The sequence below is a fragment of the Topomyia yanbarensis genome, chromosome 1 (assembly GCF_030247195.1).
Source record: "Topomyia yanbarensis strain Yona2022 chromosome 1, ASM3024719v1, whole genome shotgun sequence".
Taxonomy (NCBI): Eukaryota; Metazoa; Arthropoda; class Insecta; order Diptera; family Culicidae; genus Topomyia; species Topomyia yanbarensis.
In genome coordinates this window covers 191,821,242-191,848,171 of record NC_080670.1, presented here as the reverse complement: position 1 = coordinate 191,848,171, position 26,930 = coordinate 191,821,242, and the positions used below count along the sequence as shown (strand labels likewise).

General features: G+C 38.8%; 2 protein-coding genes across 4 annotated transcripts in view; one reads left to right on the top strand and one right to left on the bottom strand.

Moving 5' to 3' along the window:
• Window positions 1-26,930, bottom strand: part of LOC131685233 (mitochondrial protein C2orf69 homolog) — a 91,855-nt gene that overhangs the window by 30,636 nt on the left and 34,289 nt on the right. The gene's annotated exons all lie outside the window — the stretch shown is intronic.
• On the top strand, window positions 10,177-11,990 carry LOC131685246 (TWiK family of potassium channels protein 12). Its single transcript, XM_058968842.1, has one exon. The coding sequence runs from the start codon at window positions 10,798-10,800 to the stop codon at window positions 11,845-11,847; it is 1,050 nt and encodes a 349-aa protein (XP_058824825.1). The 5' UTR covers window positions 10,177-10,797; the 3' UTR covers window positions 11,848-11,990.

Genomic DNA, 26,930 nt, shown 5'->3' with positions numbered 1-26,930 from the left:
GACCGAAGTGTCTTGCGGAGGCCAAAGTAAGCACGATTTCCTGCTACGATGCGTCTACGAATCTCTCTGCTGGTATCATTGTCGGCGGTCACCAGTGAGCCCAAGTACACGAACTCTTCAACCACCTCGATTTCGTCGCCACCGATGCAAACTCGAAGCGGGCGGTTCTCATTCTCTTCTCGTGAACCTCTTCCTATCATGTACTTTGTCTTCGACGTGTTGATGGCAAGTCCGACGCGCTTGGCTTCTCTTTTCAGTCTGATGTAGGCTTCCTCCATCTTCTCAAAGTTTCGTGCAATAATATCAACGTCATCGGCGAAGCCAAGTAGCTGAACGGACTTTGTGAAAATCGTACCACTCGTGTCGATCCCTGCTCTTCTTATTACACCTTCCAGCGCGATGTTGAATAACAGACACGAGAGACCATCACCTTGCCGTAACCCTCTGCGTGATTCGAAGGGACTCGAGAGCGTCCCTGAGACACGTACTACGCACATCACCCGATCCATCGTCGCCTTCACAAATCGCGTCAGTTTGTCCGGGAATCCGTACTCGTGCATAATCTGCCATAGCTGATCTCGATCGATAGTGTCGTATGCGGCTTTGAAGTCGATGAACAAATGATGTGTGGGCACATTGTACTCGCGGCATTTCTGCAGTACTTGACGAAGATCGAACACCTGGTCCGTGGTAGATCGTTCGCTCATGAAACCCGCCTGGTACTGCCCCACGAACTCTCTTGCAATTGGTGATAGTCGACGGCATAGTATTTGGGAGAGTACCTTGTAGGCGACGTTCAGCAGGGTGATTGCTCGGTAATTACAGCAATCCAGCTTGTCGCCCTTTTTGTAGATAGGACACACGACACCTTCCATCCATTCCTCCGGTAAAATCTCCTTCCAAATCTTGGTAATCACCCAGTGCAGCGCTTTAGCCAGTGGGTCGCCACCGTGTTTTAGCAGCTCGCTTGGTATTTGGTCAACCCCAGCGGCTTTATTATTTTTGAGCCGGCTAATCTCCTCCTGGATTTCTTGGACATCCGGAGCCGGTAGTGTAATGTCTTCCGCGCGTGCTCCCAGGTGCGTTACCGTGCCATCCTCGTCGTCTGCTGCATCGCCGTTCAGGTGTCGGCCTGTGGTACGTGGCCCCTGCGCGAGCGGTTCAATTTCTCGTAGAATTTCCGTGTGTCTTTAGCGCGGTACAGCTGCTCTATCGCTTCGCGATCTCGGTCTTCCTGCTGGCGCTTTTTGGTCCGGAATACCGAGTTCTGCCTGTTCCGTGCCTGTTTATATCGCGCCTCGTTCGCCCTCGTGCGGTGTTGCAGCATTCTCGCCCATGCTGCATTCTTCTCTTCGACTAACTGCTCGCATTCGCCGTCGTACCAGTCGCTTCTTCGGTCCGGGCCCACCGTACCTAGTGCAGTGGCTGCGGTGCTACCTATGGCGGATCGGATATCTCTCCAGCCATCTTCAAGGACAACTGCGCCTAGCTGCTCTTCCGTTGGTAGTGCCACTTCCAGCTGCTGCGCGTATTCTTGAGCCACTCTGTCATCTTGTAGCCGCTCGATGTTTAGCCGCGGCGTTCGGCTTCGACGAGAGCTATGCACTGTCGAAAGTTTTGAGCGCAAGCAAACTGCAACCAGGTGGTGGTCCGAATCTATATTCGCACTGCGATAAGTGCGGACGTTTGTGATGTCCGAGAAGAATCTACCGTCGATTAGAACGTGGTCGATTTGATTTTTTGTTACTTGGTCCGGTGATCTCCAGGTGAGTTTATCCAGATCTGTAAGTCATATTAGTCTCCATCAAATTCGCTGGACGTACGTGATCCGAATCTTACCCATTCCATTCAAAACTTAGTATCTCCTAGAATGTAATGAATTCAGCACTCACATTTTATGTGCATAATATTTGAAAATCAATTAGCAAAAATCGTGTTATCATTGCTCTAGATAGTATACCTTAAAAGTTACTAAAATCATTTTTGGTCTTCAGAAAAAATTCTGGAATTACTGGTTACTTCGAAGATAGTAATACTTATCTGATACTTGTGAGACACCGTACATAAAGCATACAAAAGTTTTTGGTCAAACTTTCATAATTTTGTGAAGTTAACTGTGAGTTTTAGAAATTTACTTGAGGTTCGTTGTAATTTATTTGTTTGAGGTAATATTGCAAAGCTTGAAGACACCCCTTGATGTTTGATTTTTTTTTCCATTAATCCTTTAAATACTCTTGAAATTTTGTAAACTTTCCAGAAGTTCTAAAGATTTCGATCAAGATCGTAGAATTTTTTGAAGTTGGCAGAATTACCCCGAATTTGGTAAAAGATGAGTGAATATCGTGAACACTCTGCTGTTTATGTAAAATGTTTGAGTGCATGAAAATTCTCTAAAGTTTGAAGTAATTTCCTAAATTTTATACAACCAACGAATTGTCATTCTTAAAGCTCATTGAGATTCTCTGATGTTTGACAAAAAAATATATAAATGATAGGAATATCGTATAAATTGTCTGAAGTTCTAAGGATTTCCTTGTAAGTTAGCTAGCTCCCAAAAATTTATAATTTATTTACTTGTAGGAGGTTCCTAAAGCTCGTAGAATTCTTTTCATACTAGGTAGAATTTCATGATGCATTTATGGTTTACTTATACTTTGGAATACTTTGCTGTAGTTTGCAGAACTACTCTGAGTAGCACAGAACCCTTGACATAACCTCTCTAAAGTATGCAGAAGTATCAGGAATCAGGAATCAGTAGCGTCTGGCTCAAATGGCACGTTCCCCATGTTGATCGGAGATTTGTGCCTTGCCAAGAATCGTCTTTTCATCATTTTCCTGATGGGAAGGATTGGGGAAGTGGTAAGGTTAGGGGTAAGGAAAACAACGACACAGAACAATTAAAACAGAGCATTCTGCACCCCCGGAGTGATGCTGAACGATCTGCAGGTGCTACAACAGCAGGAATAAAACTTCCAACCCCCGGAGGGATTTAGAACCTCTACTCAAACAGTGAGCGGATATATCAACACCCCCGAGGGGATATTGAGATAACAGAACGACAACACCCCCGAAGAGATATTGTCATTCAAATACGGCTAAAAAAACTATAGCTCTTTTCCACACTGGGTTAGGAACAAAAGCATATCCTTAAATTTCAGCTCTCTGTACATAGGTTCATCTATGTATGGAGAACCAAAAATCCGGATGCGCAATTGCATTAATACAGGGCAATTGCATGTCAAATGATATGATGTTCCGTAATCGGATTTACAAAGATCACATGAATAATACTCAGCGCGCTGAATAGTAGCCATGTGATAATTGAGTTTGCAATGTCCAGTCAGTACCCTGACCAGAATACTGCAGTTGTGCTTGGAAAAATGCAACAAATTTCTTGACATTTTCGGACTCACATCCGGCAGAAAAGCCTTTGTTTGAACGTAAGTTTGCAAGCTACGCCAATGGTTGGCATGTTCGAATGCAGCCCAAGAACGAATCTTGTGCTTTATCCAACTTATTGACAGTGGTAGAACTGGTTCTGGACCAACGAAATCAGTCGCAGCGCCAGCTCTAGCCAATTCGTCCGCCCATTCATTTCCAGTAATACCGGAATGACCGGGTACCCATAGAAGGTAGATAGCATTTGAAATGCTAAGTTCTTCGATTTGAGTTCGACATGCGATTACTAATTTCGATCTCGAATCTGCCGAACTAAGTGCTTTCAGGGCAGCCTGACTGTCAGAGCAAAAATAGATTCTTTTACCGCAAATTCCCTGTTGAAGTGCGGATTGTACGCCACACAGAATCGCAAAGATTTCTGCTTGGAATACGGTACAGTATCTACCAAGCGAGTGAGATTGGTTTATTCTCATCTCATGACAATAGACACCAGCACCGGCTCGGCCCTCCAACAAAGAACCGTCCGTATAACAAACTACGTATTCTTCAAGTTGTCGCTCCATACAACCAGAAAACCATTACTCGGAAGTAAGAATAATCACATTGACAGTTTTAAAAGGAAAACTACGTGTGAATGTAAGGTCACTGGGAGCAAGTGTATACTCTTCCCAAGTAACCATATGGGGCTACAGTCTTGTGTGGCTAGTTGCATGATCTATTGGGTTACTGTTCCAGAGCCCAGTAACCTTGAGACGGTATGCACAAGAAAGTGCTTCTTGTTTCAGAAACACATGTAGTGGTTTTATGTTCAAGAGTGCCTCGAGAGCAGCAGTAGGTGTTGTCGAGAACGCACCAGTCATCGCCATCAAGACCATCCTCTGAAGATGGTTTAACTTTGATTGGATTGTCATGACTTCTCCCTTCTGCCACCAAACAAGGCACCCGTATGGCAGTATTGGTCTAACAATTGTTGTGTAGATCCACTGAATGTACTGAATTGCCGAAAGCCCGTCTACATTGGCCAAAGGCCATGCAAGCTTTCTTGATCCTGAAATCGATGTGAGCTGTCCAATTAAGTTTTGAGTCGAGAATTACCCCAACGTACTTAACTTGATCTTCGGAAATAATTTCAGAGTCAAAAAACTGCAATGGACGAGCTCCGGTTGTAATCCTTCGTTGCGTGAAAAGCACCATTGAGGTTTTATTTGGATTAACTGATAGTCCAACATGAAGACACCACCGCTCAACAACACATAAGGCTTGTTGCATCAAATCAAAAAGTGTGTTAATGCAAATACCGGTGATCATTATATGATAATCATCGGCGAAACCATACGTCGGAAACCCAAGCTCATTTAGTTTTCTCAACAAGCTATCGGCGACAAGGTTCCATAGAAGTGGTGACAGCACCCCATCTTGAGGACATCCGCAGACACTCAGTTTCCTCATCTCTACTTGTCTTAACGATGAGCACAGATGTCGGTTGCTAAGCATTGCGTGTATCCAGTTCGTGATATATGAAGGTACTCCATGATCTCGTGCTGCTTCCAAAATGGATTCGAAAGACACGTTGTCAAAAGCACCTTCAATATCGAGAAAAACTCCTAAACTTGATTGCTTTTGTGAAAAAACTTTTTCAATGTTGTAGACAACATTGTGTAACAGGGTGGTAGTAGACTTCCCCCGCTGAAATGCATGTTGCATTGCATGCAGCGGGTGCTCGCCCAAGCTACCATCCCGAATGTAGTGGTCGATTAAACGTTCCACTGATTTGAGAAGGAAGGAGGTCAGACTGATCGGTCTAAAGCTTTTTGCCTCCTCATAAGTGACGCGGCCACCTTTGGGAATGAATTTGACAGTTATTTCCCGCCACGCTAATGGAATGTATCCTGTTGCAAGACTGCAAGTAAGAACCTTTTTCAAAATATGCTTGAAGTGTTCATATCCTTTTTGTAGTAGAACTGGAATAATTCCGTCCTTTCCCGGAGACTTATACGGAGCAAAACTTTCAATCGCCCATTTGATCGATTCGGTTGTCACAATTCTACGAGCAAATGCCCAAGAATCAGAACTGCCTGAAAAGAACTCAGCGGCAGTCGTCAGTGATGGCTCCGTACAACCTGGAAAGTGTGTGTCAAAAAGACAGTTGAGTACTACATCTTCGTCAGACGAGTATTCACCATTAGCAGTTCTAATGGAACTGACATGAAAGTCTTTCGATATCGAAAGTAGCTTATTTAATCTACTAGTCTCTTTGAGACATGAGACATTTGTGCAGAGGCTTTTCCAACCACTTCGCTCAGAGGATCGAAGGGCATTTCTGTATGCTTTGCGAGCCAACATAAATGCCTCCGACCCGTACCTGCGTCTGCGATTCCAAGCTCTCCTACATAACTTTTTGAGTCGAACAAGTTCGGTATTCTACCAAGGTGTTCCTCTAGAAGCACGCATAACTCGAAGCGGACAAGCCTCTTGGTATGCTGCTACTATGAGTGAGCTTGTTTTATCCACGACCGCATCCAAATCACTTGGAGATTCAATCGTCGGAAGATACCCATGAAACCTAGTCGCCAAGCCCTCTTCGTAGAGGTCCCAGTTCGTAGATTTGGGATTACGATAGGTGACGATTTCTAGCGAGACGTTAAAATGATCAGATAACGATCAGATAACGACGGTTCGAGCTCGTTTGGTACGAGCCAGTTTGTCAACTCATGCGTAATACTGTCAGAGCAGAGAGTTACATCTAACACCTCTTCTCTGCCAGCTCGTGCAAAAGTTGGGCGGTTTCCTGCATTAAGAATGTGCAGATTTGTACTACTTAAGTATTCCATCAATTCGGTGCCTCTCTAATTGATATCAGAGCTGCCCCAAATTATGTGGTGGGAATTTGCATCACTGCCGATTATGAGAGGAAACCCATTTCTGCCACAGTATGATACAACCCTTTTGAAATCATCAGAAGGTAATGGTTCATTATGCGGCAAATATGCCGAACAATAGACGTATTTCTTGTTTATGTTGTCAACAGTCATATTTACCATAACAGTACAAATATCACGAGTTGTGAGGTCCGATATAAGACAAGCGTCAATTGCACTATTCGCAAGTATACATGCACGAGGCATTTCACGTGGATTTGTCATGCCATTTTTGTTGAAAGCTACGAAGACGGGGTTAAGTAGCTTTCCAACATAGAAATTTCCTTTATGGAAATACGGTTCTTGAACCAAAGCTATGGAAGCTTTCCCTTCCTGCACAAGGCGAGATAGATTCATAGTTGCTGTACGTTTATGGCAGTGGCGTAGCCAGAAATTTGGTTTGGAGGGGGTTTTGATGAAAATCGCAAATTTTTTGAAAAAATGCTAAAATTTAATATGAGTTTGATAAATTATTGAAAACTCAAAAACATAAGTAGTCTAACAGATGTCATTCCAGTCTACAAACAGGAAGGATCAACATGGAACAGTTTTCAAACCTCTATAGATTATTTTCTTGTATAATATGTCAATGAAGTCAAAAATTGCGATCTTTTAAAGTGGGATAAATGATCTAAAAAATTTTCAACGTTCAAGATCACCTAATATAATAATCCTTGGCTTTGAAGGTTTGACAACTTCGGGAAGTTATCAACATAAAACAGCGCCTGCTTTGATATAGAAATTTTAGTGATTAATTCTCATAGAGGTAATTATGGTGAAATAATTTTTCAAAAATATTAAGAGACATGGTGCCTTCAGTTTTTGATAATGTCATTTCAAACAATTTTGTTGAAAATATGAAGGCTACATGAATTCAACATATAGGGATTTAAATGGACTGGGCCTGCTATATTTCTCCTTAGTGAAGAAAAATTTAGGTGAAAACTATTTTTTTCTGTGCTACGGATAAAATTTTTTGAAACAATCATTGCGAGTTGAGAACACAAAACCTATAACTAAATTGTGGATGGATGGAACTGAAACTTGCGTTTCGACTTCATCTCATCAGAATCCGACACTAACTTGGTGGGCGGACTAAGCTAGCGCCGAAATGATGCTAGCTTCTGAAAATGGAATCACTCTTTGTGTTTTTGAGTCCTTTTAATATCTTTAATATCTCCCTTATTTTTTGTATGCTTCAAAGGCACCTTGAACGCAATGTGAATTTATTATTTAATTACCGCAGAAGAGATTTATCAAATACAGTAATTTCAGAATAGCTTGTTGTAAAGGTTTTCTACTACTATATTTCGATACTCTGAATATGTGAGTTATTTATGTCTTTGACAAAGTTGTTTGAAATAGCACTTTCGAAAGCTTTGCTGGAGACATTAAGTCTCGACCCAAATATGCTTGAAGAGTAATTCTTCTCTATAATTACTTCTGGGAGGATTAACCGTCAAAATTATTCTAACAGTAGATGAACAGTTTTACGTTTTGAAATTCTTCAATGATACTTAAAATCGAAATTTGGCAGTTTCGAATGAATGTGATCGTGACCGTTAAAAATTATCGAGCATTAATTTTACTTTTCTTCATAAGTCAACCTCACAACTTGCAGCACTAGTACGTAGCACACAAAATTTTAGTACGCCATTCATTGCATCCTGCTAAGAGGCTATTCATATAGTTGATAATACAACAAAAATCCAATGCTCATAAAACCGATCCTGACCTGCTAGAGACAAAATTACATCAGCTTTGAACTAGTTTTTGAAATGTTATTCTTGTTGTTAACCATATTGAATTGTTGTCTAAACTCTACACAATCTAAAAAAATACATTTTCAGCAAATGTTGAAATGTATGCAAGTTTTCGGTAAACAAGCTTATGTTTTATATGCAATCAACCTATTCAAATTTAGATTCCCATTCGAAAAATTGTCTCTAATCCATATTTTGAAGCATCTTTCCAAAAATGTGCTCATAATAATTCAGACAGTTATTTTATTTTACATTGAAGTAATTTGACAACTATGGGATTTTGGCTAAGAGATAAGTTACAAGATCCCCTTCCCACAATTTTCCAAAAGTTCTCATGACGCTTTAAACACAGTTCTCAATGTAGTGATCAGAGAATATTTTTCCAAAAATATTTTGTTGAAAAGTAAATTAAATTCGTCAGTATCAATTATTTTTTTTTCAATCCAATTAATTTTGGTTTGGAAGGGGTTTTAACCCCCAACCCCCCCCCCCCCCCCCCTGGCTACGCCACTGGTTTATGCTGAAGATTAATTTGTGCTACTCTAACCATATTCGATTACAGCACTACACATTTCATCATCAGCACTTGTTGTACACCAACTAGAAGATACCAAACACGTTGGCTTATTATCGCATATAGCGAACCCCGAAATGGGTATTAGGGACATGAACATCATTTAAATCCCACGATTTGCGAAGAAACGAACGTCCACTGTGTCAGAGAGCCCGCATAACACAGCAAGGGTAAGACCCACGACACTCCGTGCGCGACTGGCATATTTTAGTTCTGCCAGCAATTCAGTCCTCGGCACGGAGTAACACCTTGACTTGAGGACTCCTGTTTTCAGTCGCCTCCTACGACATGGGAACAGGAACCCAGTGGATCAATGCTTGGTTGACATACTTCAACCCGCCGGATGCCACACGGCCTCTAGGCTGGTTTTGTCCGGAGAAAGATAATAGAGTTATCAAACTCCTAGTGGACCACAGCCAGATTTTAGAATTTCATGATGCATTTATGGTTTACTTAAACTTTGGAATACTTTGCTGTAGTTTGCAGAACTACTCTGAGTAGCACAGAACCCTTGACATAACCTCTCTAAAGTATGCAGAAGTAACATGGAACCCGTGAAATTTCTATAAATTGTGTCGCATTTTGTTGAAGTTTACAAAATCAAGCAAAAAAATTGTTGGTAGGTGTACGTACTATCGAGGCAAAATGTACGTACTATCGAGGGTACGTACTAACGAGGTATACCTGTACCAGTAAGCGTTCAAAGCTAAACGCTAAACAATTTGGAGAAAAAAAACCCTCTTGTTGTTGATAATCAGAGTCCAGACTCTCTCTCTCTTCAATATAAATATCTCATCATTTATCCTTCGCATCTACCGTCGATTTAACTGCGCCAATCTTACCTCTGTCTTTCCTCGCTTCCGATCACTTACATATTTGCTTACATACGAGCGCACCTAAGAGAATGATGGAATCTCAAGTGGGAAAACCTACAGTCAGGTGCCAAATAAGCGCACGCAGCTAAATTACCCCCACAAATGTTAGATATAAACTTCTTTAACTTTGTCAGTTCGCAATATTTTTGTACGAAATGTCATGTTCTATATATTGGTATTATACAAGCCAAGGCCAAAGTAATCTAAAAACTGAAAAATCCTTATTTTTCTTGGAATATGTCACTCGATTGTTTTGTAAAGTATGTCGAAGGAATTCAATCTGGCTTTGGTGTTAAAAATTAAGCAATTTTCATCGGCGTGTTGGTATGTTATAGGTCTGATTAGTCCATTTCAGTAAATTACGGACTATTTGGGTGACAGCAAGGACGCTGATTGTTTCCTGAAGAACCGAATTAAAATCTTTCAACCCTGGCACAACTTGACATTGTTACATTATCCTAATGTTACATCTAACATCAAACAAATTGTCAAATTTTCGAACAAAAACATTGAGATTGATCAAAGCTCTGAAACGCAAAATTCCGCCCGACGATTATTTTGCCCCCGAGTGTACCAGCATTCGGAAAATATTTCCAATTTTCTCTACTGTTCGACGACAGCAGCGCAGCTGAGCGAACCGCGAGTCGTCACCACGCAGTAGTTGGAAGCTAATCTCGTAGCAGTGAAAACGCGTTTTCCCTGGGACGATCGCAAACCGAGCGATCGACGTCAAGACAAATAAAAAGAAAAAAACCATTTGCAGTGTTGTAATCACGTTCGAATCCGGGCAATTTTCCACTGCTGAAATCATTATACGCGATTAGTGAATTCGGAGAATGTCGTTGATCGAGTCACTGGATAGCAGTTAGTGCGGGAAAGATGCCCGAAAAAGGAGGAAAATGATAAACCTTTTGGCACCAAGTGACAGACAGTTCCATCTCGTGAAGGAAGAAAACGTGTGCTCTGAGAAATCGGGAAAAGTGAGAGAGTGAGCGTAAACCGTCTGACGAAAACGAGAGAGGTAAACACCGTGGTTTGTGAATTTCGGAGAGTTGTTGTAATTATCAAAACCCGTTCTAATGGACCTAATCGATCTGGATGGAAAATGATGATCAATATGAGAAGAGCGGGTTATGGAAATGAATCGTTAAACATTTAGTTCTTGTTTTCATCTAAAATTAGTGGCGGGAAATAAAATCGTGTTGATTTCCGAGAGAAAAAAAATAAATTGTTGCACACTGAGAGAGAGAGAAAAAAAAAACCGTCCCATGAAAATGAATCGACAACGATCGTCGGTGCGGAGCCGGGGTTCCTCCTCGACAACCACCAGTGATCCGCGGGAGAAAGTGAAGGACTGCTGTCGGAAGTTTATCGCATTTATGTGCACCCAGGTTGGCGTCGGTGGACTGATTGTCGTGTACGCCCTGGTCGGGGCCGCCAGTTTTATGTCGATCGAAACCCAGGAACCGAATCATTTGATGGAACATGTGGCAAATTTGAGACGAAACTGTGCTGCGGAACTGTGGGAAGTTACGGAGCAGCATAATTTGTTCAACAGTTCCGTATGGCATCTGGATGCGGATTTGGTGTTGAAGCGATACCAGGACGAGTTTGCCGAAGCCATAAAACGGGGTTACGATGGACGAACGCCTGAGGAGGCGTGGAACTTCCCGGCGGCGCTGATGTTTTGTTTGGCTGTCTTTACCATGATCGGCTACGGGAATATGGTTCCTCGAACGCCCTGGGGTAAAGGTGCTACCGTCATCTACGCCACTTTCGGAATACCGTTGTACATTCTGTATTTTATGAACATGGGAAAAGTTCTCGCTTCCACTTTCAAGTGGCTCTACACGTGGCTTCACGAGTGCAGCCATGACAACGAGGACGATCTAGCACTCGAGGATGGTAGTGGAGTACCGCAGCGGAAACGGATCATTGTACCAACGACGGCCTGTCTGTGGGTCATATCAATTTACATTGCCACGGGGACGATCATGTTTGCGGAATGGGAAAAGTGGTCCTACCTGGATTCGGCCTACTTCTGTGTGACCAGTTTGTGCAAGATCGGAATCGGGGATCTGGTGCCGGGGGCGAACATACTGGATTCGCAGAGCGGAAAACCGACCAAGCTGGTGATAAATTTTGTGTACATGTTGCTCGGAATGGGCCTGGTTGCCATGTGTTACATTCTGATGCGGGAGGAGGTTCGAATCAAGATGCAGGAGATTAAGGAGGACACCCGGCTCTGTCTGGAGGACATGAGCTCAAAGTTTGCGAAGTGTTTTGGCAGTAGTAAGGATGCCCAGTACTACGATTGAAATTCCAATAGTAACAGAAACGATGATAATTAATAAATACTTCATTTCGTGTGTTTTTACGAGAGATTTATAAACAATACGTAGTGAGATTTTTAGTCTTGTCAGAGATAACGTAAATAAAGGAGCAGTTTACATTCGAAGTGCAAGGTCATGCAATTGTTTACTTTTCGTCTGTCGGCAAAGAGTGTAAAGTCCATCGATCGATTAGGTATTTAGACAGATCAGCAAATATAATAATTTGCTTTATGCGATTTCTGGTTCTGAATCGGATCAATATGGCAAGGAACTGGCAAATTAAACACTATCCGGACCCTCAAATCTTGATGAGTGTGGGTGTCATCGAATTAATGATGACCAGGAAAATCGACAGGAAAAAAAATGCATCCGCTGTTTACTCCTCTAAATAACCGTTAAGTGAATTGGTCGATAAAATCGATTTGACGGCCACAGCGAAAAACAGTAGAATAAATTGAGTTCGTTTTGGCACATTAAACTTCCGTTTCGCATTTATGATTTTCACACTTTCGGACGTAATTCAGCGCAATTATGAATATAGCTTTGCCCCCTTTGCTGGTGTAGGGCTGTATTAAAATGTCAATCAATCAAATCGTATCCATCATTGTGAGCGGTTTCCGTGGTTTTGTGGTTATCACATACGCCTGACACGCGGAATCTCGGGTGAAAGCATTGTTTACGATATTACAGCAATTTTACACCAGACTCGGGAAAATTGGCGAGGCAGTAACATACTAATAACTGTTTCTAACTAAGTACATGAAGGCATCCGGGAAAATGATAGACGTACGTCTACCTCTCTACCTGTGACACAATAATTAAAACGGGCAGACCTACCTTGAAGCGAGTAAGATTATGAAGAAAACATATTTCATATTCATTTAAGTTTCTAATTTACTCTTAACTAATTAAATAAATAAGTTAAAATAGGAAATAAGCTATCCACATACACTGGCGTAGAACGCACATATTCTAGGATGGTTTTGATGTGCTCATCACAGTATGCTGTGCGTTTGACTAACATCTTTCGTTTGTTTACTTTTTTGTACAGTTTGTATTCTCAGTTTCCAAAATGTCGCGCATTGAAAATTAAGGTGTTGAGCACATGGCTAAGTGAAAAGCGTGTAACTAAGCAAAAATTGACGAAGCGATTTGGAATCTATCACGCGAGTGTAAAATCCATCACAAACAAGTTTGGGAAACATTATTGTTTGGATAAACCGCCTCACAGTGCCGCCTAACCGGATAAAACCTCAAAATTTTATTTTGGATTTTTCATAATTTCGATCATGAACCGACCAAAGGGCCGAAGACGCAATGATATCGAATCGAGAAAAATAGCTTTGAAAATTCGCTTCAGAAAATTTATTCGTATTTTAACAGGGTTTGCATACTGCGCTTTCAAATGTATTGAAACACTTCAAAACAATACTAGTTCTCGGAAGCATTACTAAAATATTTTATATAATAACGTTTTCGTTGATAAAATTGAAAAAGTATATTTCACCGAGTGTTGTTATGAAATGTTGATTAGGCCATTTTTGAGTCGCCCTCTTATTTTGACCACTCACAATTTCGCCCTGCAGTGTCGCCAGAAAACAAAAACCAAATGTGGGTTTCGCCGTGCTCGCCGGAGGGGAAAATTTGTTATTCCCCCCGGGCGTATCAAGCAGTTGGTTTTTGTTTAGGGCGACTCTGTTTACGGGCTTTGTAAGTAATGGTGCTGTCAATTTCGCCCGTACACACTACCTTAGAAAAGCAGAGGCGTAATCCGCCAGGCGGCTTGTTTACAGTTGAAAGTCAGATCCGCCGTTTTGTTTTTTTTTATTGATTTTCAGAAGTGTGAAACATTTATAAATGAGTTTTTATATTTTTTATGAAGTATTTTTACTCCTTTTTAAGATATTACTCAAATCTCCGTTTGTGTACATTTGTTATATAGGCCCATTTGTCGGTTCACGATCGAATTTAATATATTTCTATGTTTGTAAATAAGTTGATTAGAGTTTTCTCTAAACATTAAAACTTGGGGACAACAGTTCGATTTTTTGCAGAACTTCAAAGTCGAACTAAATGATGAATTCTAAAAAACTGTATTCAAACAACTGTTATTAAAATTAATATATCTTTTTAGTTAAGATTCCAATTAGTCAAATTGGTTTCATTTAAAAGGTTATTCATTAAGGCTGTGAACCATTTGGTGAAATTTTTAACTCTTAGTTAAAATCTGACACTTCGAAAGTTATTTGCAAAATAACCCTACTCTGGAGCTTTAACCATGCTTTGACAGAGCGATAGTTAAATTTGACAGCTCGATGGTTAAAATTTTGCCCATGATGCAGAATAAAAAGGTGGAAACATTTTCTGCACCTAATTGGGGTTGTCAATATTTTTCAATACAAAATTAAGGGATAAAGATGGAAACGATAACGTGCTGTGTAAAGATTTGTTTAGGTTATTTCATGATGAGGATGTTTACTTTTCGAGGCTATGAGTGTCATACTTAATGTAATAAGAAAAAAAACTAATTTTAAAATATCTACAAATATTCACACCTCTACCAACTTGTGGTCATCGCAGCTGTCAATTCTAAATAACTATCCATCCATCAACTTTTGAAATGGTTCGCTCTCTCGGTTAATTTTTTCCATTCAACAGAAACTAACTTTCGAACTGTCAAATTTTAACTAAAGGTTAAATAAAATCGCCACATGGTTCACAGCCTAAGTTTATACTTACCGTTCGATTTAGTCGAAAGAACCCCAGTAACCACTGAGTCGTGAAAATAGCATTAATTCGGTTCTATAGTCGCTTGTAGAACAAGGGTAGCAGAGCTTATATAGGTTCAATATTGTACTTTAGTGCTGCTCTAAAGCCATTTTTGGCGTAATATTCGGCTGATATACTGCCTACTCCTACTTTTCCGTCACGCCTGTGGAGATATGTCAAAAACATTTGTATAGTGGGTAGGACTATACAAATTGTTTTGACAGCCCGCTTGCTATTTGATTCATTTCGGCGTTGGGTAATTAGACGCTTGTTTGACAATTTAGCGATAGGTTCTGTCAACAAGTCTACTCCTGCGAACAGAAAACCTCGTCCTATTAACATCTTTCGTTAGTCCGATTCGTTTGATGTTGGATCGAATCAACGATATTGTCGGACGTCGCACCCCTCGGAGTAACGTCAGATGAGGTAAACAAGAAAAAATAAGCTGATCAGAAACGTCTCGGATTGCCTAATTTAACTGATACTGGCACATATTAACAAACGCATGGTTTTGATCATACTTTTTTTAACTATCAGCAGTTCCATACTAAATTGAAACAAATCATCGCAGTATACCATAAGGTTTTGTACCCTTTAATTTGTTTACGACACAAACCCAAACCTCGGAGAAGGTTTCCTATGCTTACAATACGCCTCATATCTTATTTGTTTTCATTTGGAATTTATTGTTTTAGAGTAATGGAAATGTCAACCATAATAGGAATTAAAATGACATCGGTCACTACCGTATTTGGCTTATAGCCACAGCGTTTATAAGCTCCATAGTAGAGCTTCATATACCCATATACGGCCTGTTTTAATACTTGATATTCGTAGTGCTTATAAGCATTTGCAAAGCTTGTTTAAAGCTTATACACATTTGCAATGCTTGTATAAAGCCTAAAAGCATCGAAAAGCTGTTCTAAGGTGAATATAATGCCTTTTTGTTAGGGGAAACTTTGGCACTGTGACCACTTTTCAGGTTATCTTTTGTGGCTGCCCCTGTTTGCTCTACATGTTACAAATTGCCCGAGTCCAATGCAGTTGGAAGCGAGTTGTTTGTTGTTATTAATGTTGCGAAGGATCCGTTTGGGACAGGTATAGTGCTTGCTTTAGCGCTTAGTGGCTTCCCGGGAGGCCTTACTTCTAACTCTAACATGCAGAATAAACAATAATTCGCTCATTAAATAAGAGTAATCATGTTCAGAGAGTTTGCACTTTTTTTTTGAAAAGATTCGGAGAGATGACTTATACTGCATTATACTTGAAAATTAGTATAATTTCCGGAATTGAATGCCTTGCTTTGCCCCTTTTTGCCCGGAGGTATGAAAAAACGTGATTTTTCATAATATGTCTGAAGGAGACGCAGGATAGTGTTTGAGTACCCAGAGTTCGTAAAGTAAATTATAAATGTCTCAGAATTATCAAAAATTGAAACAATGTGTTTTCTGTTAAAAAATCAAAACAACAAATTTCTTGAAAATAAATTTTCAGATATAGTGCACTTTATATTCATAAATGTTGAATTTTTGAACCATCCAAAGTGCAAAAATAAAGTTAAAAAAATTGAAATGGACATCAAATATAATTTCTCACAAAATTCAAAACTTTTTGAGCGATTTATTGGAATGTCACAATTAATCCTGTTAAGACAGATGTTTTCTATTCAATTCCACTATGGAAATAATAATGAAAAACTGTTGCTTTGCGCTATAAATCAGATACTAGTATTTCAACTATTACGTATAGTCTTCTCCAGTGTTCAATATCTGTCTTAACAGGATTAATTAATCATCAAATATAAATTTGGCGTAACAAAATTACCTTAAGCTAAAGTTTTCATCGAATTCGGGCAACTTTTGAGATTTTGTTCGATTTATGTATGAAGGGTGATCACTGTTCGCCAGTGACGGTAAGAATAAACGAAAACTTTTGAAGACGAATAATTCTAACGTTTCAATACTGGGGTCCCGTTTCAAACATTTCTGCTGAGAAATTTTCCCAGATTTTAAAGGCGAATAACTTCCGTTGCACTGAACGAGTAAATTAACGGAAATACGTGCAGGTTTTTTTTTATTCAATTTCGCAAAATAAATGAAGCAACAACGAATTTAAAGAAAATCTTTCGAAAACAATGAGGAAAATGCGAAATTTGCAAGCCTATTTCAGGCAGAGCCGTCAAAAGAGAACATCTAAGTATTCCATCACGTATAAAATTATTTCTACAGGTCCCGCGAGTTTGTTTTCTATCTGTCGTCGCTTACATGCTTAACGACCAACATGTACTGTATTGTCCGGACGGTACAAAAAGCGGTAGACACCATGGATTTTCGTCAACGTCTGCATTTGCACACACTCGCACCCAAGTGATTCAATCAACTACGAGTGGTTTATAAATAGAGGTGCCGTGTGTCAGTTTCAATCATTCGTCGCTCGAATGGTAAACGAGCAACATCATGCCTATATCGTTCGGACGGTACAATCGTTCCTGTACGTGCAAAGTTTCAAATCACACAGAGTGATGAAGAGCGCACGATAAACTTTGCTCACAGCAAGGAAACGGGTGCAAAAGTTAAACGGTTTAACTGTGTGCGAGTTAATGCCACCACTGCTGAACATCCTGCGTCTACCATGGATTTTCGGCTGTGGTGGCATAAATTTGCACACAGTTTACCCTAGAACGTTACACTTACTTTTTGTACCTTAGAATGTTGCACTGGGATACAAAAGTACCACACGCGTTTGATTGCAATTTTCGCAGGCAAAAATGCAAACAAAAAAAATGTATAATGCATCATTTTCTTCGTTTTTTAATTGTGAAAATAGCTGTGTAAGCGAAAGTATGGAATTTGTTGAATTATTGACACATAAATTCTCTCAAACAAAGAAAGTTAAAAAAATTACTATAACTTTGAAAATTTTCAACCGATTCGAAATAAATTAAATGATTCTTAAAATTGAAATAATGCTCTAGCAACGGAATTTCGAGATTATTTATAAAGTCATATTATTTGGAAGAGTGAAAGTTGAGAAATCGGGTTTTGGAAAATACCACGAAATGTGGTGGAAATTGAAATGAAAAAAATATTTCTGATCAGTTAATAACACGCAACGCTACTGCTACAGCAGTTACTGTGCGCAAATTATATTTGCAAACCGTTATTTTGAAAAACTACAGAAGACGGATTTCTTGCAAAATCGTATTTATAGTTGGCAGCACCCTCTCAGATTTTAATGAAATTTTCTGTATATGAAGACTTTGTCACAAAAAGCCACTTTGCTTTTTTCCAAAAATGATCTAGACTGTCTATTGAAAAGGGTCACACTTTCTTATCATTTTTTTTTTTTTTCAAGTGGCTATCCAGCTTTTTACGTGCCATAATGGCGGTCAAAATTGCTCAGTTCGTAATACGTTTAATTGCCCTTTTTTGACAATAATCGCTTACGTCAACCGCCCAGTGAGATGGTCATCCTACGTTAGTCCAATGCGTTGGATGTTTATTCAATGAACGCCCGACATCTTCAACTGGGCGTTGCTGTCAAACTGGCGTAAACAATTATTGTCAAAAAGGGCAATTAAATATATTACGAACTAAACAATTTAGACCGCCATTATGGCACGTAACAAGCTGGATAATCTAAAAATGACATCCTACAAAAAAAATGTTGTAAAAGTGATTTTCACAAAATTAGTCAAATTTTTTTCATAAAAATATTGAAAATTTTTTTCATCGACTCCTACACTGCCGTTCTACGCATAATTGTCCCATGTATATAGGGAATCCCATAGAACATGGGACAATTAAGCTTATAACGGCAGTACACTGAAAAAAAAATCGATTTAAAAAATTTAAAGTCGATTTACTGAAAAAACCCATCTTTAATTTGGATGAAATTTTGTTCCAAGATAGATAATTATGTTCCATATCTACCGTCAAAAATTTAAGTTGGGCACTTTCAAGGAAAAAAAGTTATTTGAAAAAAACTTTTCCTTGTCCAAGGTGAATTTTTCTTTCAGTGTATTTTTATCGAAGAACTAAACCAATGAAAGACATAATCATCTCAGAATCCAATTCCCCAACTGCTACTTGTCAAAACTTTAAAAATTCAAGGGAAGAACATTCAGACCATGTAGGTGGATTAAGTGTTTTGGGGCCGAGTGTTATATTATTCGATTCAGTTCGCGAAGATCGGCATATATATGTGTGTGCGTATGTGTTTTATAATGTCTCTCGCTTTTCTCAAAGATGGCTAGGCCGATTTACACAAACCTTTTAGAAATGACCCGGTGATTAACTCAACGTGTGAGCTCTTTAGAATTTATAAACGCGGTTTCAAACATGAACATATAAACGCTCTTTCCCACACGATCATGAAATCTCCCCGTCTCCACATCTGAACAGTACACTAAATACCACAATCAGAATCACGTCCTGCTGCAATTGGCCGTAAGCAATATTTTAGTGGGTGATACTACCCTTTTTATATATATTTGACACGGCGTAACGCGTTAGCATAACTGAGCCGCGGGTCTGAAGAAGAATTGGTATCTTCAGTGGTGAAGAAAGATCTATGTATGCAGCATATCGAGCATTCACGTCTCAAAAAAAAAAAATATTTAAAATAGCATCCTCAACAACTTTACTGAAGACACTAAGTCTCTAATTATTTTTAAGAGATAATTCTCCACAATTAGTTCTAGGAGGATAGACCACCAATATTATTTTGGGGTTGATATACCCACAAACAGAATACCAACCGAATTATTTGCAAACTGGTGATTTCTTTTATGCGAGTCACCATTTGTTGACATGGAGTGGGGCGGAGTTTACAACGCTATGCGCATTGTACGCACCCGAAAAATGAAGCGAATGACACTAAAGTTAAATAAAAATTTTAGGATCTGAATAAAAAAAGATGATGCAGATGGTATCTGTATTTTCAAAATTTCTTATTTCAGTAAACTATTTATAGTAATCTTACGTTTTGCGGAATACAACACAAATTATTGCACATATTTTCGATGAGATAACGCAAAAATCTAGGTATTTTGCTGAGTACAACGAAAGTGTTCGCATTCAAAAACTGGCAACCAGTTCCAGAAGAAAATTTTGAAACGGGATTTTATTTTACTCTTCAACAAACCAGAGGTTCTATTTTGGCTTCCCGGGACGTTATTTGAGACTAGCCAGTTGCTGTAGGCGTTCAGATGTGTCTTGTGATTGTACGGTTTTAGTGTTTAATTGCTACTAGTTACTGACAAGATGTATTCGAAGCACAAAAATTCAACTTAATCAAAATTAGGTGGTGTACCCTTCATGCATAAATTGGCTTAATCCATGATTTCCTCTTATGGGAATGGGAAAAAATACTTTTTATCTTAGTGCTACACCGGTGTAGTGCAAAAAATAAGATATGCTGAATACACCCAAGTTTGAATGAGTCACTCTGGTGTAGTGAACGATATAATGCTCCCATAAGTTGCTATTGAATTTTTTGTTCATTGGACTTCCAGTTCCGGAGTTACAGGTTAAAGAGTGTGGTCACACAGTACCACCATGATGTCCAAATGATGCAATACATATTAAAATCGGTTCAACATTACTTGGACTTGCGGGTCTAGATGACTAATAACCAGTCAAAGTAGTTTTTACCACTTTGACATGTTTGGCAGCAGTAGTTGTCGAGTTGTTTCGTCAATAATTGCCGCTGTGCTGAACGGAATAATTAATTTTTTTGCGCGATCTGTTAGGAAATATTCACAACAATTGTGTGACAAATTGCGTATGGGATACGATCACCAGGAATAGCGATAAAAATGATTTGGTGAAAGCAGTCATTAGCTGGGCTTTGATTGGTTGTCTCGAATTTTATTTTATTGTTAGCGCCAACCATTTGACGATGAAGCGTCTTTGAGACATGTAAAACCAATTTCCTAGAAGAAGGATCCGTCAGTTTGCATTTTTTGTCATGTTCGAACAAATTCAATGGACTCATATTTTTGGATTCTGCTAGAAAAAATGTTCTCGAAAATATATACAATTTATTTTCTGAAAACTTGCAGAATATCCTCAAATTGTTTCTTACCTAAAATTCTTTATTTTCGGTTATATTGATCGGATTGATTTAAACTTTTACGAGTGATGTCATACACTTTCAACGTGTGTTTAAACCAAAAATTTTATAGCTGAATTTTTTTAATAACAATTAAACGATTGAAATCGGTGAAATAGGCCTTTCCACCAACATGAACTTATTCAAAACATATCATTTTTTCGTCACCTACGTCACGTTACCTACAAAAGCCAATTTACAAAACATAAAGTCATTTTCGGATTGCATGTTATTAAATATTTCCGAGCGCCTGTCACGCAGCGTATCAGAAGTTAATCCAAACAGCGCGCTGCGGGACGGTAAGGTGACCATAAAGCATTAAATTGGCGTAGAATTGCTTGAGAAATTTGACAGTAATAGAATTTTGAATGAAAAATGGGTTGGAAGGGAACCCCGGGTAAAAATATGTTCTGAGGACATGAAGTTTTTGAAAAAATGTAATACTTCCTATATTTCAAGACACCCCAAAAAGTCAATACCAAAAGCTTATGTAGTTCCAGGTTTACTGTAAAATACATCCACACAAACTTACCCTCAATTAGGTGCTTGCAAAGAGCTAAACATTTTTTTAAATATCATTTTTGTTAAGGGGCCGTACACAAATGACGTAGCTTTTTTTTCGGCGATTTTTGACACCTCCCTCCCACCTCGTAGCATTTTTTTTTTTTTTTTTTTTTTTAATAGCCCGCCTCTTACCCCCACACCAAAAAGCTCACAAACGGAGCCCCCTGGTAGTGGACACATCAGTTCTCAGCGTACAAAAAAAAGGTCAGCACAACAAAACAAAGTTACGAATCGCGGAAACGCTGAGAACAAAAAAAACATTACGAGACCGACAAAACACAAAATTTGACAAGAAGCTACGGCGAGTACCCAGCGGAAAAGAATCCTTTTAAGGGTCCCATCGTAGCTTTGCAGGAAGCTCATTATAATTTAAATTTATTTATTACTAATTGCTATAAAAAATGCATTTATCAATTGTTTTTATTAAAAAAAATGTTAACCAATTATAGCTAAAGGAATAAGCTCGATTGGTGGTGAACGAAGTTTAAATTAAAAATTCTCCTATTTTATTTTTTAAAATTAGTTTCAATTTTGCTTGGAAACGAGTGCGACATGTTATTTGCTTTAAATCAGTAGGAAGCTGGTTGAATAACTTAGGTCCGATGAAAGAAATGCGTCTTTGACCAAGGTTCGTGGATACTCTGGAGTATAATAAATGATTGGCTTGTCTAGTGCTGTGAGCTCGAATGCCTGTTGTAAATTCTAGATTGTTATGAGCAATAGTATTATGCAAAGCATTGTGGATGTATATTATTGTTTGGTAGTTAGTCAACCCAAGCAAAGGTAAAATGTTATGGGCATTATTATTGTATAACAAAATAGTAGGGTACATAAATGGTTTTTTATAAATAATTTTAAGACATCTATTTTGAAGCGTTTGTAGCTTTTTCAGATTCGAGATACTGGCACGGCCCCACACAGATACAAGGTAGTTCAGCAATGAGTGGATGTGCGCATAATAAAATTTTAGAAGTACATGCTGGGGAACAAAAGAGCATACTTTACGCATAGCCCCACATAACGATGCAACTTTTCTCTCTATAGATGTGATATGCTCAATCCAGGAGAGTGTGGGGTCTAAGTGAAGTCCTAAATATTTGAAGCAGTTAGTTTCCTGAATTACAGACTGTCCCATTCTTGGGTCTGGATGCACGCCTATAGCTCTTCTAGATGAACGAAACAGCATATATTTAGTTTTTGATAGGTTCAAGGAAATTTGGTCACAAAATTCTAACCTCCCCCTCGTAAATAACGTAGCATTTACCTACCCCTCCCCCTCGTCCCATGCAAAACGCCCGGGTGATGAAAAAAAATTACATGTTTTTCAATTATTTTAAATACATGTCCTGTCAAAATGTTTGACGACTTTTAACAACATTTTCATTATAACAGCAAATTGCGTGCAAAATAAGCCCATTTCATCACAAATATAGTGTTGATAGTTTTGTTTTGAATTTTATATGTCAATGCGAGAATAAAGAGAAGTTCTCTCAGTTCACAATCCTGCAGCTGCCAATGATTCTAAGAAGCATACGTTCATCTAAATTACTAAATTTTGTTTGGTTAAGTGAAAATTTAATTCAGCTTCCAAACTAAGTCTACTAATTAGCAACATTAACTAACTAATGTAGCAAGTTAAATCCGCATACAAAATCTTTTCGTATTTTTGTGAACTTGTAATTCCGCGAATCCTAAAAATTACCTCATGAAAAACCGCATCAAATCAAAAGTAACTTTGTAAGTTTGAATTTAAATTCATTTCTCTTGGGAATGGAGGATCATTAAATTGTTTTCTCTAAACAATGGGTTTTAAACTTAATGCTACGTCGCACAACTTCTGACCCTACCCTCCCCCTCGTCACACTTCGTCACAAATTTGGTATACCCTCCCTACCCCCCAAAATGCTACGTCATTTATGCATGGCCCCTAAGGTAAAACATGAATAATCTTGCCTTTCTCATATAAAGGCTAAGGCCCGGAGGGCCGAGTGTCATGTACCGTTCGATTCAGTTCGTCGAGATCGCAAAATGTCGGTGTGTAAAGTAGGGTCAAGTAGGTCAGTTTTTTGGCGAGCTCGTGCGATGGTATTTTTACACTGGATTTGACAAACAAGCACTCGTTGGAAAGGTTATAGGGTGATGAGCCTATTCGCGCCATGTTTCTATTATCACCCTACCCATTTGAAGCCGTTGGTTAGAGCAGTGTCTGCCATCTTTGTTCAACGCATTGAGTCAAATGGTAGCGCAACAATAGGGGCACTCGATTCGAGTTTTCATTGTGCTCAAACTCGAGAATTTTACTGTTTTCAACGCATTTGTGTTACTATATTGGTTCTTAACTACGAAGCAAAGCGGTTGATGTCAATTTTTACGCTTTCCATTGATTGTAAGGCAAGAAATTGCCGAATTAGTGAGGCACCTTGCTTAGTATGGTGAAAATAGGCTCATCACCCTACATCTGGCTGCGTTTTGGCAATAATAATTTTATGTATGGCTAGATATTTTTCGAGCTAAAGACAATAAGGCGAAGGTGCTTTTTTCGATGTTTTTTTTTTAAATCTGGGGGTATGATAGGTCGAGGTTAAATAAAACAATGTACACACAGAAAATCAGCGGTTCAAATTTAATTTGATGAGTACGAATGCTGCAGATTATTTTAAAATTAATAACACAAATATTAAATGCAATCCATTAACGTCATTCAGGTAAGAAAATAAGAAAGTGGCAAATGATGTGAAAAATTATGAAACATGTTTTTCCAGCAGCTTCGACTGGTTTTGTACCTGCAACTAACTTCTTCGATGTTCTCGTCGTCGCCAGAGTGCGGAATTGAAGTTGTGCATTCCGGTTCACGTAGTTGCTTAATTGTGCGACGATCACGTTTGAGCTTCGGATTTTTTTTTTGAGTCGTTTGCCTTCTCTTTTGCTTTCATGCTTTTTCGATTATCTACTTCAACAACACCTTAAATTATTATTTTGTAACTCACGTGAAATATCTTGCACACATTCATTGATGACAAGTACTTTCCTTTCACACGAGCACATAATGTTTAGAACGGAACAGATGCAATTGGACTTTCCCGTCAAAATAATTCAAATTTACATTATAGTAGTGACCTATAGTGTCCTCAAGCGGCTAACCTACCGTGCCCCCAAGCGTATGTTTCATGATGTCTGTATTTATTTTCAAAGATGAATATATCGAAAAACCAACACATAACTTGTGTTCAGCATTAATTTTTACGTAACAAAAAACTCAGTTGACATTTTTCTATATTGATTAAATGTACTATACTGAGGACAAAAGACAATGCATTTTCGCAGAACAGCAAACATAAACGACGCCGTAGTTTATACAGCTGATCCACGGTAACAGTCGAAATGACAGTCGTCAATGATGTTCTTTGCCGTGTTTCTAATTCACACAACACGAGCGACATCTGCAATAACATAGCAAAGATAATGCCCTATAACCTATGCGGAATTTAATTTGGACAAAATTCAAAAGGCATTTTTTTGTAGAAATTTGTTTATAAAATGTTCTCTCTATATGAAAACATTTGTCAGCTTACAAACTTAATGTAGAAAAAAAATTAGCCCATTCGAAAAACTTTACGGCGGTTTGCAGAAACTTTTTGCTAAGCAGTGGAAAAAGTTTATGTTGGCATTTTTTTGATTTCTTTCTTAATTTTAATTATCAGATGTTTGAATTTTTAGGTCGAAAATTATTTGCATATACTCTCCGCTTTAAATTAGCCCAAAAATCCTCAATTGGATGCAGTTATGGTACATTTGGAGAGTTATCAGCTTTTTGTACAAGAGGTATGCCATAATCCTCCCCTGCGTCAATTTTTTTGTTGGCATAATAGCTAAGTGACAGATAAGGCGTTTGTTGCCATTGCCATTTTATTTCCATGGGATCTCCTAGCGGGTCGGAATCAACACTGAATGTTCAAAATATGTGTGCCTAGAGTATGAAGTTCCGTATAGTGACTTGCGAAGGATTGCATTCCCAAGTAATAATTCTGAGGGGTAGGCGTAGCGTAGTTGGTAAATCGATTGCCTTGTACGCAGCGCACCTGGGTTCGAGCCCCGACCCCGCACATAGGGTTAGAAATTTTCATAAGAGATTTTTCTAACCCGAAGAGGCGAATGACCTTATGGTTAAAACCTCTATAATCAAAATAAAAAAAAATTCTGGTTTTATAGCACACTACAAGTGCATTCTAACTTTTAAGAGGGGCTTCGAGAGTGCCATGAGACCTCAATTGTTACTAGGGTTTTTGCTTAATGCTGGAAGGGTTGTCCAAATTTCATTCCACATACATTACCTATTGTACCCCCATTAGACCGGCAACAATTTTGACTTTTTTCGGAGCACTGTTAAATCAAACGGTAATTGGATCCATATACCACTTGTCAAGTATGAGCTTTTTTCGAAAACTCTAATTCACTGACAAGAGTTTTCAAGTTTGTATGTGAAAATATATGAAAAACAGGCAGTTGAAACAATAAATTCAGTACAAAATGCCAGTATCATCTTGTGCATCCCAAAATCTGCAGATATATAGCTTAAGGTGTAAGGATCAACATTGCCGAAGACTGAAAATTGATCCGATTTTGCAGTAAAATATATTCTCATATAAAGTTATGTGTTGCCTCTCTTTCTCGCACATGCTTAGAATAGGAAATTTCAAAAAAATGGCTGGTCTTCAAAGTTAAATAACTTTTTAGGGGAACCTCCAATCAATATGCGATCTTCAACAAAGCTATTCGTTATAAAATAAACTACGCGACCGTAATTTTGAGGTACGCAGAGTTACTGTGAAATTTTTTATTGGAATTTAAGTTTTTATTTCCGAGTTACCATATATATTACTATAGAAATGTGAAACCACTTGTGGATGAACTAGAGCTATCGGAAAAAGCTCATATACCAATATACCAATTACCATTCGAATTAGCATACTTATTTGACCCCATTCCACTCTATGTGTGTGTGTCAACTAACGTAACGCAATTTTCTCAGAGTCAGCTGGACCGATTTGCACAAACTTAGTTTCAAATGAGTAGATCCGATTTCCGGTTCCGGAGCTATGGGTTGAAGAGGGCGGTCGCGCAGCAAATTCCCATATAAACTGGTAACACTATGATGTCCGAATACACATTGATCATCCCCCTATTGGATGCACATTGATCATCCCCCTATTGGATGCCCCCGGAGAACTTGTCAAGTTCCTAAGCTTATGTCACACTTGATTTCAATTGAGGATATAATATTCCAGCTGATTGCTATTGAATTTCATTCAGTACTGACTTTTGGTTCCGGAGTTACAGGTTGGTTATTGCGGTCACAGGAATTTCTCATATAAACCGGTACAATCTTAATATCTCATAGGTTAAAAATCTATTGGCATGGACACCAAATTCCATCGATTCGCAGGCCTTAGATCAATGATGACGAATCAAAGATTCATGGAATATATTGTCAATTGTCGACAATTCCGGATGTCCCGGGTTGCGGGCATTTTCCAGAACTAAACTGCGTCCACTAGGAAGTTCATATCACTATTAGCTTGCTCCGGACAAACCCAGCCTCGGGGATGTGTTTTTGCTCCCAT